Source organism: Nesoenas mayeri (assembly GCF_963082525.1).
Source record: "Nesoenas mayeri genome assembly, chromosome: 2".
Classification (NCBI taxonomy): domain Eukaryota; kingdom Metazoa; phylum Chordata; class Aves; order Columbiformes; family Columbidae; genus Nesoenas; species Nesoenas mayeri.
In genome coordinates this window covers 13,923,869-13,939,348 of record NC_137543.1, presented here as the reverse complement: position 1 = coordinate 13,939,348, position 15,480 = coordinate 13,923,869, and the positions used below count along the sequence as shown (strand labels likewise).

Here is a 15,480-nt window from a genome sequence, read left to right as displayed (position 1 = left end):
TGCAGGATCCTCGGATACCCCCCACGCTTTACAATGTTGCGTAAGTCGTTTTTGCAATGACTGTTCCACTGAAAAAGTGCAGATGCTCTTCACCACAGAAGGAGAAAAACCCCCCAAAGCTCAGACCGCTAAACTTGAAAACACTGGCTGTAACCCTCCTGTGCTTCAAAATCTCCCTTTTTGAAAGTGAGAAAACAATACAGAAATTTGAGCTATTGAGTGTGTATAAGTAGCTATTGAGGGGATTTTTCACCTTCTGTTACAACTTCCATTTTAAAACCTTCTACAGAATTTTAATACATCACCAAACCTCAAGTAACTAGGCCCAGTAAGTTTGTGTCATGCTACTTGGTTAATCTCCCTATCCTAGGATGTCATGAGCTTGCAGGAGAATGCAGGTGTAACCCAGCGCTGTTCAGCGCAGGGATGCAAGCCCTCTACCAGCCCTTCCCATCTCTGATTTACACCACCATCCCAGGCATTATGAACAACTCTCAACAGTTTTACTGCTCTTCGATTGCTGATATTATCTTTTCATTACTACTGAATGAAGGCAAGATTATTTTCCAGGAAAAAATAAATTAATTCAAAGAAAGTAGCTATATTTCATTGCACTCTATTTCTGTGCATTCAGGTTAGGGCAGGGATACTTAATGTTACAGAAGCTTAAAGATTATCTTCTCTCCTTGGGAGATATGAATATAGACAGATAAGGGACTCGGGTGGAGGACGCAAATCGATACTGTCATATTTACAGAAACAAATACTGATATCCAGCCTGAATACACAGTACTGCGTTAAGTGCAAAAGGGAAAACGCTCCCCACCTTAAACTACAGCTTGGTTACCCAGCAGCCAGAGATGAGTTGACAAGAGTTACTGCTGTGCTCTCACTTCAGAGGAGGAGGATGAAAGTGTCTGCATCTTTGGGCTTTCTGGCCTACGGGGACTGCGTAAGGCCATGAATCACTCTGTCTGGGCTCCAGAAGTGCCTTCTCTGTTCTGCAGAGGAGGAGGGAGTGCATTTGCCTGCCTCAAGAGTTCCTTGGCGAGCGAGAAGAAAATAGGCTTTTTGCCCAAAGTCAGCAAATCATGCACTAGAAAAATTATTTCATATCATGTGCGGACATTCCAAGTTTCCTTCCCAATAATGAAAATTACAGCCAGACACCATATTGCTTCTAGTGTCATGAAAAAAATAAAAACCAGCACATTTTTAAAACGGTACTGGACAAGGTTAGAAAAGGGAATAGCCTCATTTACTATAATGTATGAGATAATCCACTAAATTCTAATAATGAGATATTAGATATCTTTCCTTTGTTTTCAAAAGAAAGCAGATTTCTACGTGCTAAAAATGAGCGACTGCAGTACTTCACTTGTTCTGCCACGACGGTAAAACTTGTTCTGCTTATCAACCTTTAGGTCAGTGAATTCTGCAGGGCAAGCAAAAGCCAAGAGCCTTCAAGCTTCTCCCTTTTACCTCCTTTCCACTTCTTACAAGCCAGCGGGCGGTTAGTTCATTCAAACCTCCAGGGAGGGACAGGTCTGACTTCTTACAACAAGCACTAACCTTGGGGTGGTTAAGAGGCTGATACCAGGAAGACAGCGCTGTTTAAGATGGAACCATGCTCTGTCATTGTGCTCAGAAGCAAGAGCAAAACATGCCATGAAGCAGCACGATGCAGTGCTGGTGGCTGCCTCACCCAGTTGTGACACTCTTTGCTCTCTTAACCCTTTGCCCTCTCCCTTCTGGGACAGGATTATCTTTATTCTCTCCTTAGCTGAATTCCAGAGACACCAGTAAGAAGCATCATCAGATCAGGTACTCCTGGTAGAAACAGCAGACAAAGAGGAAAGCTCTACTTTTGCTGTAAAGGAACTGGTGCTCACAGATGAATTCCAAAACAGTGCTCCTAATGGAGCTTCAGAGCAAACCAGCGACCCAGGGTAACATCTAAGCAAGATGTAATTGTTTCCTCATCTCACTGTCAATGACAATCATGGAAACCTGGATCATAACCAGCTCAAACCTCAGAGGTGAAGCTCCACAGCAATACAGAAAACATACCACAGGCTCACATACACAGAGCAAACAAAACCCCACACGGACACTCACACCACGACAGACACGCTGTCCTGCCCCTTCCCTCCCCACTGTCAACGTAGCTCAGTCCAAGTGGCTTCCAAAACCCGCTGTGGGTGTGCGTGAGCTGCAGGAGGGAGCCAGGCTCAGGGCGCACAGCGATGCTCAGATTCACCATACATTACGACACTGATGTGCTTCAGTTCAGGAAGTTTGGAACTGCATGGAACTGGGAGAATGTTAAGGTGCTGTATCCTTTTTCTCTCGGTGACCACACTGCACGTTGGGCACCTCGGTGAGCAGCGCAGCAGCCTAAGGGTGGCTGAGATGAATCTGAGCTCAGCCACTGGTACCAGAGGCTTTGAGTTCCCACCAGCCACAACCACCATTCACAGACAGACCAGACCAGCACGCTGCCAGCTCCTTCCACTGCTCCTCCTGCCAGTTCTGATGTCAGAGGCCTCCGGAAGGAGTTTCCCTCTCTCCCAGTATGCAATGCAAATAAACACATGCTGCAAACATGAAATAAACTGGTAATTCATGGACCCTGCTTGTTCAAACAGAAATAACAGACAGATTACAAGCAATAATGAATGCATACAATTGCTCTCCTCAGGCTGAACCCACCCAGCCTTCTCACCCTTGGCACGACTGAAAGACTTACAATGTGTGCGTAGCCCAAAGGAAATGTGGGTACTCTGTGTCTCTCATTAGCCAACCCACAGCACATGGTTTAATTTAAATTTTATATTCTGCAAAGAGATGATCTTCCTCAATGGGCTGTAAATACTGTTATAATCACTGGAATACACCGAAGTGTAATATTTACAGTAAATGAAAATCTGGTCCAGTATACACCAGCTACCATCTCTGACCATTTTACTGAAAGAAGACATCCAATCTAACTATATTTAGTCTGATAAACAATGTATTTCCTCTTCCTGTGTTTTTCAGACCAGATGTGCTAAGGCCTACCACTGTAGCTCAGTGTTATTTAACAGAACACGGCCAAAATGGAAGATTTCCCAGGTTAATCATATAATGAACTTGGATCTTTTTCTCCCCCATTTCTTAAAGAAGGTTGGATTTAATGCTAACCTAAATGCAGTCTCTGCTAACAAAAAATTGAGTTATTTGGACACGTTGCTTGGGTAATTTTTTTTTAAGAAAATTAATTCTGGGTCAACCTTAAGGATTAAGGCAACTCTAGATTTTGCTTGCTAGAGGCATATTCCCAAGGATTTTAAGAATCTGCTTTAATATTTTTGGAAACTTAAAAATAGCATCTCTTTCCCTGCTAGCTTTGTTCTTTCCCACTGAGCAAGCACTGATTTTTGACCCTGCATTCCCAGCGGAGCCTGAAGTTAACATGAGTCTTTCTTTTATCTGCTGGCTCTACAACAGCCTCATTCACACCATTACCAGCCCAACAAGAATACTTCCCAACCTTGTGCCACAGTCAATGCCGAAGAGGCCAGATCCTGATCTCTCTTACGCCACCTCACATCCAGACTCACGAGCACTCCAATGAAACACGCTGACAAGACGGTTTTGCTTCCCCCTCACCTCAAAGTTAAACTGAGGGATCCTTAGCTCATCCTCTCTAGCATTGCTGGCCGCTTTGTGCCTCACCCATTTGAGTACTGGAAGCCAGGGAACAGGTTCATCACCAAATTTGCGTTACACACCAAAAGCTGTTGCCTTTTTCTTTCCAGCAATCTCAAGCAGTCAGAAGAGCTCACCCTGGTAAATGTTTTTCATGCAGAACATCTCCTGCGACGCAGGCAGCCTGTTCCATCTGGGAGCAGAAGGGCAGCTAAAGTGTCCAGAGAGGAAGGCGAGTTTGGGAGGTTAACAATATTATTTGTCTCACATTATCCCCTTTCTTGCTTTGACCTGGGTTTTACCCACATCAGGCACGAAAAACAGATCTAACATGGACTCTTCTGCTTCAGAAACTCATGACTAAAAGGACTTTCTTGGTCTTTTCACAGTTATCACAGCGGGGAAGAAAGAATAGGATCCTGGAGATGCGGAAACATTAGGACACATTTTCTCTTCACTAATCTGTCTCATTGGCCATCAGATGCGTAAGCCTACAGAGTAGATGCTGACTGATGTGCAAAAGGAGATTCTAAGTATCCTTTCCGTTGGTGCCAATGCAAAAGCAGACAAAGCTGGTGACAGCAGCACCAATTCATCATCATCTTTTGACATCTAAATATAAAGTAACATGTTCCTAAAAAATGCAGACTGACAGTAGCAAGAACACAAACTACTCTTCCTCAGAGTACCAGTTCTCTAGGATGCCAGACATCTGCCTGAACTAACTTCTGTGAATTTGGTCCATTGTTTTTAAGTTGTTATTTCAAACTCTACCATGACTTCAACGTCTTGAGACTTGTTTTTCCCCTCTGTTTTAAAGACACTTGTTCAAGATGTGGATGATTTTATCAGGTTAAACTACTACTGGAGTTCAGGTAGATCAAACCATTCCTAACAGTGTCTCCACTCAGCAGCCCTAAGAACAATCAGCACAGTGACGAGCTCAATCCATTATAATGAATTTAAGTTAAACTTGCACACAAATCATTCAGCTGGGCTATTGTTGAAGAACAATTAAACACCAGCATGTTTATCATTCCTAAGCAACTAAAAGCCATATAACTTCATTTTGTTTGAGAATTAAACATCATGTCATTGCCACAACTTACTTGAAAATCTTTCTTACTAGCACCTGAAGACACTTTTCATCTCTGTACCTGTGTGTTCTTACAAACTTCTATGCAACTCTGAATGATTTTTAGGCAGTTTCCACCTCATGTTTACCTTAAAATTCAGTGTAAGATTTCAAGAAAGTACTCTTTTTAGCTAGAAATATACATACTTTTCTTACCATTTCCAGCAAAGGAAAGAATGCACAAGCTAAAAAAGAATGTTACTATCAGCTGCATCAAGTCTGTCAGGCATTTAAATTAAACTGATGTAGGATACACTAGTTAAATGTAACAAAAAGCATCTTCTAGCATTACTCATTCGGTTAGCTCATAATTATCAACAAGGAACATTTCAACACAAGTTCTGTAAACCCAAAACACTCTGAAGATACGCAAAAGGTGCCAATATCACCTCACGTTCTTAAACCAAGCAATCCTCACCCCTAAGTCCATTGATTCCTTTGTGACACTTTTCCCCTTCTCTTTTGTTTTGAACTCTTTCTTTAAGAAATAAATCCAGGCCTTGAAACCTTTCAGGCGAAGCGACGTTTGCAAAAAGACATCTTAGGTTTTTGTGTCTTCCTCCTTCATGAGCAGGCAAAGTTCTCCTACACCAACGAAAAAATGAGTCTGTGTTTTTTTGGAATTAAACAACATAAGGCAATTAAATATTGAGAAGCAGTCACGTGAATGAAGAACATGAACCTTCCCATCGGTAACGCGGATGGAAGAGGAGGAGCTGAACTGGGTCTGATTTATAAGCCCACGTCCTCGGCTAGGCCTGAGCAGGTCCATCTCTTGTAGCGAGGAAGCCAACAGTTGTTGCCTCCACAGGTAGCATCTTTCCCTTGTTCTTTTAGGTGGAAGAAAGATGCTGAGCAGGCGCTTGCTAAACTGAAGGCCATGAAAAATCATTTGGCTCTTCACTGGAACATCAAACCTAATTCATAGGTTTCTCGCCCCTAAATTGCACATCAATCTGATTTTGAAAGTTTACGCTTAACGTGTCGGGGGGGTTCCCAGGTATCACTATCATCTGTTTCTTCCTCATCTTCCTGATCTTCCAGCATTTCATCTTCCTCCTCGTTCTCATCAAACAGCTCTATTCCAAGTTCTAATCTCCTTTGCCTTTCTGCAAACCACTCTCGGACCTGCTCATAGCCCATGTGAGATTTGGCTACCAGTTCATCGAGGTCTTGCTCATTAAGGAATTTGTGCTTCATATAGTAGTCCTTCAGGATTGCTGTTCCAGTTTTGAATTTGATGACAGACACACCTCTGTCCCAGCAGTTTAACCTCTTGCTTCCCCGAGGCCTCCCCCGCGGCCTCCCTCTCCCCCTCCCTTTGGGTCTCCCTCTCCCTCTCTTCCTTGCAAAGCCTTGGCCGTTCAGGCTGTTCGCATTGGCGCTCTGGTAATAATAATACCATTTCAATCCCCCATTTTTCCAGGCGTAGCGAGTATCTCCAAACCAGCTCACGATTTCCGACCTTGGGAGCCCAGTTTCTTCTGCCAGCTTGTTGTATTCTTGTGGAGATGGCCACTGAGTGCGGACAAAGGAACTTTTGAGCATGTGCAACTGCTCTGGTGATTTTTTGCTTATTTTGCTTGAAGTGGAACACCCTGATTTTGCTCCTGCTGCTCCATCTCCCACAGATGCTTCTCCAGCCTCTTCTTTTGAGCTGCCAGCATTGGTCTCATTCAAGTCAGCTCCCTCTTCCTTCAACACATTAGATTTCCTTCTTTCTGTAAACCAGGCATCAATCTCTCTCCTGGTCAGTTTGGTTTGGGCTCTTAACCTATTCATCTCCTCATCAGTCAGGACAGGGTTATTAAGAAAACTTGCTTGGAGGACCTGCAGCTGTTCAGCAGTCTTCTCTTTGAATTTCTGTGGGGTGAAATCAGGAAAAGTGCTCCACGATGACTTGCTCTGCGGAGCGACTCCCGTTGGGGACTCATTCATTTCGTCGCTTGAATCAATAACAATGGTGGCACATGAATCACTGTTGAGATGAATCCCGTGATTATTCTTTGAGTTTCTCTGATTGTAGCGTGTATCGCTGAACCACTTTTTGATCTCTCCTTTAGTCAAGCCCGTTATTTTCATAAGTCTAACAATTTCTGAATCTTGAGGAAACTGATTTTTAAGGTAGCTGACTTTCAATTCTGCCAGTTGCTCCTTTGTTTTTTTTGCCCGGATGCCAAAGGAGTCGGGATTCATCAGCGCAGATTCATTTTTGATAGGTTGAGGGGCTGGAACGGCAGCTACTTGTTTGGTTTCCGCAATAGGCTGAGCAGTGTGAATCTGACTCTTCTGCAACTGTGTTTGGTTTGGGACTCCTGCTACAGTCAAAGCTATTGGGGCTGTTACTGGTAACGTGTTCGCACCTGCAACTTGAGTGAGAACAAGTCCTGGCTGACCAACTATTTGGCATGTCTGTAAAATTGAAGGTAAACCATTGCTAGCGGCGGAAATGTGTGCCGGAATAACGGTAATTGTCTGTGGCACAGTATGCACCGTGCCGTTAAATTGTTTCCTCCTTGCTTCCTCCACTTCCTCCGGCGTCCAGCTCACACCGTGTTTCAGACGCTGGGCAGAAAACCATATTTTAATCTGTTCCTCTGTGTACTTAGCTTGAGTGGAAAGGATGGTGATTTCCGACATGGTTGGATATGGGAATTTGTTGTAGGTGTTAAGCAAAAGGGGATTGTTGTCCAAAGCAGTATTGTAGGCTGGAATGCTGTTTACAGGTATGAGGACTTTTGGGATCAGGTTTGAGTTCTGTGGGGCTGTGACAGCTGTGATAACCTGTGCCACCCCCGGCTGAAGCACCGGTGCTGGAGTCACCACTGCGCTGGCCACGTCTGCTGTGCTGCACACAACCGGATGGCTCGCCTTCGACTCGGAAACTGCCGGTGGTGAGTTTTCCGCTGCTTCTTCAGATTTTGGCTCATTTTCAGTTCCCTTTTCTTCACCAGGAATGTCATCAATTACATTGTGGAAAACGGCGATACGTTTAGTTTCGGTTTTGTTTTTCATCATTTTCATAATAGGAGTTTTGCTAATTGAGATCCCTGATGAGGGGACCTCAGAAGAGTCAGCCTGTTCAGCGTTTTCTTCTCTGACAAAACTCCCATCAAAAGTGAGATCGTTTACTGTTTGTTCGAAGATTGTCTGATTATTACGTTTCACCATGGTCAATTTAAAATTCTCCTCTCCAGGGTGGTACTTCAAATTATGTTCTGAGAGAGCATCATATCTTTTGGTAAGAAAATTGCATTCTACACAAACGTAGGATGAATTTAGTACTACGTTGGGATGTTCTGAATCCACGTGAAAAGTAAACATGTTGAGATCTGGAGTTTGAAAAGAACAGTATTTACACTCGTAACCACCTTCTACTTTATTTGTATTTTTCTGATTGTCTGAATCCACACACTCATGAGCATCCTCATCACTTGTTACGCTCTCCGCTGTGGGGTTATCTGCTGGCGTGACTGCAGGTGGTCCTTCCTCCGCGTCTGATACCATTTCTAGATCCGGATCCTGCTCGTTGGCTAAGACCATGCACGGTGTTGTTGATTTTCGTTTACTTGCCATGCCTGTTATGTGGCAATGACTGTGACTGGTCAGATACAGACTTAGCTTCAAGCTCTTCTTGATTAATAATAATGGCTTTCGGTACTTCAAGTCAGTTCTTGTAAAGTCTCAACATTTATCCCATTAGCAGCTTTTCTTTTGTAGTGCAATCAGGTTAAAAATAGATAGTTGAGGATGAAATGTTGAGACACACTGCTTTAAAGTCCACATCCACCACCTGTAGCAAAGAAGAGACAATGGAATTAGTTCAATTTAAAGAGTAACTTCTATTCTGCTACACATTTTGGCTTAAGGTAATTCAGTCTTCTGGGGTTCAGTCTGCTACTGTTCACCCCCTGTAACCAGCAGACTCATTTCAAAAAGAGTTACTCAAAGCTAAGTTAAGAAAGGTAAAATCCAACCCACTTATTACAGACTGAAATTTGTTTTAGTTCGTGTCAATGCACTGAAACGCACAAAGCAGGATGGTGTAAACCAGGTAACTGTTTCCCTTTCTTCAGAAGCCTTTTTGTTGGCACAGCGCTGAGGTCAGTTATCCTACATCTGCAGTGTTTCCTTTGGGCTGTTTTGTCTACGCTGTGACAACTTGTCTGCCCTGTGAGTTCAAGTCCTTCCTATCACAAATTCAACCCCAGTGTGACACCTGCAGTACTGACTCTATGATGTCTTTCATGTCAGAGGTTGTGAAAAGTCCCAGAAAATGCAGGTTTAGAATGTTTTACTATTGCATTATACATGCGAGCATGAGTGTGTGCAGGGCCTTTCTCCTCAGTCTGAAAACAGGCAAAACAATGCGGTTTTAAGGCACTTTGACAGACAAAAGATGATTATCCTTTCTTCCTAGCTCCCCAAATGTCATTCTCCAATTGAAGACCAATCCCAAACCAATAAAAGTTAATTGCTAGCACATGGCAATTAACTAAAAATCTGTTTTCATGCCTCTATGCATTAACAGGGACATGATTGATTGTGTGAACTGTAACAGAGAGAAAAAGCATTAAAGACCGATATAGCAAGCAGAAGCCAAACAAAATTACATATTCTCTGTTTAGAATTCCTTGTCTATTTCTAAGAAAAACTAAAGTACCGCTAAATAAATTTGAGGCCTACAGAAATTCAGAGAATAAATATAATCCTAAATAGCACAGACTGGAATTTCATCCCACGGGGACCACAACTAGTCTGTTGGAAATGATGCACAGACTTCTGCAGAGGGTTATAAACTCCGCTAGTAGTTTTCTTCTTGAAACAAAATCATACACTGATTTCTTACACTAGAAATCCCATAGGTACATGAACTTTTAGATAGTGGAACATAATCTGTTTCCCAAAGTGGGGGCACGCCGAAGTTCAAGGGGAATACTCAGTAGCTGTTTCAGAAGGTTTAGAAAGGGAACAGCATATAACAGGTTAAAAACAGAAGGCCAGCTTTGTTCATGACAAAGTCTTAAAGGAAAAAGAACAGTGTGAAAGGAAGACAGACAGGTACAAGAAATGGGAAAGGGAAGAATAGTATTTCTCACTGTATGAGAAGATGATTCTTTTTGATTATAGGAGGGCAGAGGCTGTGGATAGGAAGGAAGATAAATAATTCTTAGAGTCACATTATTTCTTCAGGCAAAAGACAGAAAGGTTCATCCATAGCTGCCACCCAGTGCTGCTCCATAAGCTCTGGTTTTGAAACTGTGTGTCTCACCTCACTTTTTCATAAAAATCCTCCCCATATGTTTTTAAGAGTCACCGTCTGCACTACTTCTGCACTTACATCCAGAGTGCACAGCCTGACACGACAGGCTTTTTACGCCAAGGATATGGTTACACGGCATAAAGGACGCTGACAGTGTTCAATAAATCTTGGGAAATCATCACTCCAGGATGACAATTATTTAATAGTACTGGAGTTGAAAGATACCCTTCTTCTACAAGTTAATGCTGGCAGTCTGTAAAACTGCACAGAAGTGTAAAAGATATTTATTTTCATGTATATACAAAGTACATATTGCAGGCTACCTCATTTATCTTTTCAGGGAGAGAATGATAAGCGAAGCTAAATGGATCTATGCGCTTCTGTACCATGAGGGACAAGAGGTAGAGCACTATTAACCACACTGCTGCTCTGTGGGGCTGGAGGGCTCTTCACAAAAGCCAGACAACTGCCAAGACTCAGCATTGAGCAATGCTCTTGGGGAAGAGCTGGGTGGTATTACCTAATCTTTCTGCCATCTTGAGTAAAATTTCAGAAATGCCCATTTTCAAGAGCTACTTCACAACTGGTTGTGCGGGCTGAGGTTACAGTTTGAGGAGTGACTGCGGTGCTCTGCAGCGCTAGCGCAGCACGTAGGATCTGTAGGCAGAGCCTGAGTGAGCTCTGAGCCTGCTTTGCTCCCCCAGGTGCCCCTCTGCAATAGGTCGGAGGCCCTGCATCTTGAAGGGGAGGCAGGTGAGGATGTGGTGCAAGGCCTGCCTACGATGCCACATAGCAAGAGATGGTTGACTCCACACCTCAAGACTGCCTCTGATAAGAAAGAAAAGAAAGGTAATTGTAGTAGGCGATTCCCTTCTGAGAGCGACAGAGGGCCCAATATGCAGAGTTGACCTTCATTGCAGGGAAGCACGTAGTCTACCTGGAGCCCCGATCAGGGACATCACCAGGGCGCTCCCCAACCTGGTGCACCCAAGGAACTACTATCCACTGCTGATCTTCCAGACAGATGGGGAGGAAGCTGCATCCCGCAGTCTGAGGGGAATGTAGAAAGATTTCAAGGCCTTGGGATGGTTGGTGAAAGGGTCTGGGGCGCAAGTTATTTTCTCTTCCCCCCTTCAATTTTTGGTGCCAGTGTGGGATGGAATAGAAGAATTCAGTCCATAAATGATTGGCTACAAGACTGGTGCTACAGGCAGGGCTTTGGATTCTTTGATAATGGCTGGTTTTATAGGACGCTGTCACGGAGGCACCCCGAGGTTAGTTTAAGGGACAACAGGGTCCAAAACAACTTTTATTAAACCGGTGAGAAACAGGGTTTTAGCACTCCAAAAGTGACTTAAATACAGGTTCGGATATCAGTTGAGGAAAATTATGAAGGGGCAGCAACTAATACAACAGGCGGTCCACAGAGTGCATACTCAGCCAGCCAGCCGTCTAGGAGGTTCCTCCTGTGCCTTGATAGTAACTTTCTGATGCAAATGGTTGAGAAGCCGACTAGGAGAGGTGCACTGCTGGATCTCATCTTCACCAACAAGGAGGGTCTGGTTGAAGCAGTAAAGGTTGAGGGCTGCCTTGGTTGCAGTGACCATGAGATGGTGGAGCTCAGGATCTCATGTGGAAGGAAAAGAATATCAAGCAGAATCGCAACCCTGGACTTCAGTAGGGCCAACTTTGGCATTTGCAAGCAATTACTAGAGGAAATCCCATGGGAAAGGGTACTTGAAGGTAAAGGGGCCCAAGACAGTTGGTTAGTGTTCAGGGACTGCTTCTACCAGGCTCAAGATCAGAGCATCCCCACACGTAGGAAGTCAAGGAAGGGAGCCGGGAGACCTGCGGGGTTAAACAGGGAACTGCTGGGTAAGCTCAAATGGAAGAGGAGAGTTTACAGATCATGGAAGGAAGGGCTGGCCACTTGGGAAGAGTATAAGGCTGTTGTCAGAGGATGTAGGGAGGCAATCAGGAAAGCTAAGGCCTCCTTAGAATTAAACCTTTTGAGCGTGGTGAAGGACAACAGAAAGAGCTTCTTCAAATACATGGCAGATAAAACTAACATTAGAGGCAACGTAGGCCCACTGATGAATGGGGTGGGTGCCCTGGTGACAGAAGATACAGAGAAGGCAGAGTTACTGAATGCCTTCTTTGTCTCTGTCTACTCTGCCAGGGGCTGTCCTGGGGAGCCCTGTACCGCTGAGGCCCCAGAGGAAGGCAGGACAATGGAGGAGTTTGCCTCGGTTGATGAGGACTGGGTTAGGCAGCAATTAGGCAATCTGGACATCCATAAATCCATGGGTCTGGATGGGATGCACCTGTGGGTGCTGAGGGAGCTGGCTGAGGTCACTGCTGGACCACTCTCCATCATCTTTGCCAAGTCTTGGGAAACAGGAGAGCTGCCTGAGGACTGGAGGAAAGCAAATGTCACTCCGGTCTTCAAAAGGGCAAGAAGGAGGACCCGGGTAACTATAGACCAGTCAGCTTCACCTCCATCCCTGGGAAAGTGATGGAACAACTTATCCTTGGTGCCATCTCAAGGCATATCAAGGAGAAGAGGGTCATTAGGGGGAGTCAACATGGCTTCAAAACAAGGGGAAGTCAAGTTTGACCAACCTCATCACCTTTTATGAGGACATAACAAGGTGGACAGATGATGGCAAAGCAGTGGACGTGGTCTATCTTGATTTCAGTAAAGCATTTGACACAGTCTCCCACAGGATCCTTACAGCTAAACTGAGAAAGTGGGGACTGGATGATTGGGTAGTGAGGTGGACTGTGAACTGGCTGAAGGAAAGAAGCCAGGGAGTTGTGGTCAGTGGAGCAGAGTCCAGATGGAGGCCTGTATCTAGTGCAGTGCCTCAAGTATCAGTGCTGGGGCCAGTATTATTCAATATATTCATCAATGACTTGGATGAGGAACTAGAGTGTACTATCAGCGAGTTTGCTGATGACACCAAGCTGCGAGGAGTGGCTGATACACCAGAAGGCTGTGCTGCCATCCAGAGACCTGGACAAACTGGAGAGTTGGGTAGGGAAAAATTTAATGAAATGTAACAAGGGCAAGTGTAGAGTCTTTCATCTGGGTAGGAACAACCCCAGGTTCCAGTGTAAGTTGGGGAATGACCTATCAGAGAGCAGCGTAGGGGAAGGGGACCTGGGGGTCCTGGTGGACAACAGGATGACCATGAGCCAGCACTGGGCCCTTGTGGCCAGGAAGGCCAATGGCATCCTGGGGTGTATTAGAAGAGGGATGGTTAGTAGGTCGAGAGAGGTTCTCCTTCCCCTCTACTCTGCCCTGGTGAGACCACATCTGGAATATTGTGTCCGGTTCTGGGTCCCTCAGTTCCAGAAGGACAGGGAACTGCTGGAGAGAGTCCAGCGTAGGGCAATGAAGATGATGAAGGGAGTGGAGCATCTCCCTTATGAGGAAAGGCTGGTGAAGCTGGGTCTCTTTAGCTTGGAAGAGACTGAGGGGTGACCTTATTAATGTTTACAAATATACAAAGGGTGTCACGAGGATGGAGCCAGGCTATTCTTGATGATAGCCAATGATAGGACAAGGGTACAAAGGTACCAACTGGAACACAGGAGGTTCCACTTAAATATGAGAAGAAACTTCTTCTCAGTGAGGGTGACAGACACTGGAACAGGCTGCCCAGGGGGGTTGTGGAGTCTCCTTCTCTGGAGACATTCAAAACCCACCTGGACACCTTCCTGTGTAACCTCATCTGGGTGTTCCTGCTCCGGCAGGGGGATTGGACTGGATTATCTTTCGAGGTCCCTTCCAATCCCTGACATTCTGTGATTCTGTGAGCTTACAGGCTCACTGAGGACAGTACAGGGCGCAAGTGAAAGCAATGTTTGATCCGACATGCAGCATTGAAGCATGATCCAGATAAGGCTGGAGATAACGAATAAAACAGGAAACCTGTCCAACTTATCAATAAGTGTTTTTCTCCAGTCCCCTCATTTACCCAACAGCTTTCACAGTGCCTGTAACCCTACGGGTCCACATGCAACTGCATCACCTGCGGCCTTTGAGCTAAGTCTCTGTATCATATCTCTGTCTGTCATGGTACAGTTCCACTCACTAAAATCTCAACAAAGCCGGGTGTTTGCAACCCTTCCCAGCCTTCTTTTCTCTACAGACTTTATAGAAACCTCCATTCTCTTCTCCTTGGTGCTAACAGGATTGTTTTATTTGTAGCACCCTGCTTGACATGTTCTCTCAGTTTCGCAGGGGATTATGAAATATGGAAACTCACACTCAAGTAGTTTATCCAACCAGTTATTTATCCTCCTTGTCCTTCAGGTCCTCTAGAACACCTCCCTGGTACTGCTAACAGGAACGCCATGCAGGACCTTGCCGTGTTATCTTGACTTCAGTAAGGTTTGCAACATCCTGTTCCAACAGGCCAATTACTACACCCAAAAACGAAATCAGATTGGCTTGACATAATCTGGTTTTGACAAATCCACCTTTTTAAGGATCTCGTTGCAATTCTCCAGGTTCTTAAAGACTGTTTTTTAGTCAATTCTTCCTCTATCGTCCCGGGAATGAAGAACCCATTATCTGATCTGCGATTCTCTATGTGTTCTCCTCCTCTGCTCATGCTTGTCCCTCAGTCAAGACAAGATACTGTGTTTGCTTGTCTCGGACCCATCTGAGACATCTCCGCACTCTTCAGGAATTCCTGAAGATCATCACTAATGGTTCAGAGATTTTTTTTGGCTTGTCCCTTAGATACTTTAGGGTCAAATACATGACTTAATATTGTTTAAGAATTTATATTTTCACCTGGACAAGAGTTTAATCCTTCACTGTTAATATTAAAATTATATTGTGCAATTTGGTTTGTAATGAAATATTTCAGGTGTTTGCTTTGTCAAAACCAGCATTTTTCAATTAAAGGATCCCACGATAAACTTTCGATCAGCTGTACTTTTAATCTCTCAAGACATTCATCACCACAATCCCCCTTTGTAATTTTACCTCAGATTTTCATACAATTGACATTCCTAGCAAAACCAGCCCATGAAACAGACATTTTTCCAGGAACATAACAAAGTAAGTGCAGCCATACTTTTTGGACAGTCCAGAATCTTATATTTTATCTTTGAGATGGCAATTGCTCAGGACACTGCTCTTCAGATGCAGACCATGAACACTTTATAAACTTCAATTCATTAATAATTAAAAATGAAGACAGATGTGGAATTTGAGAGTGGAATTCAATGTTTAAAGTTGCCTCTACAGCACATTTGGACAAACATTTATATAAGTACTTTCTAAATGCAGGCAGAAACCTTTTGCTCCTTTGCATATAGTTTGAGAAGGAACAGACAAAGGGTTGACAGTAGTAGACACACATAAAAGAAACTG

The 15,480-nt window shown here is 44.2% G+C and overlaps 1 protein-coding gene across 3 annotated transcripts in view; it reads right to left on the bottom strand.

The window, feature by feature from the left end:
- ZHX1 (zinc fingers and homeoboxes 1) overlaps positions 1-15,480 on the bottom strand; it is a 31,090-nt gene that overhangs the window by 1,887 nt on the left and 13,723 nt on the right. For 2 of the 3 annotated variants that reach the window (XR_013921857.1, XR_013921858.1), the window contains one exon: positions 5,244-8,618. Coding sequence is in view for 1 of the 3 variants with exons in the window: in XM_080339928.1 (XP_080196054.1) it covers positions 5,777-8,401 (2,625 nt within the window). In the remaining 2 variants the exon portion in view is untranslated. Of the gene's footprint in view, positions 1-5,039; positions 8,619-15,480 lie in introns of those variants that run through there. The other variant, XM_080339928.1, reaches the window with a different exon arrangement.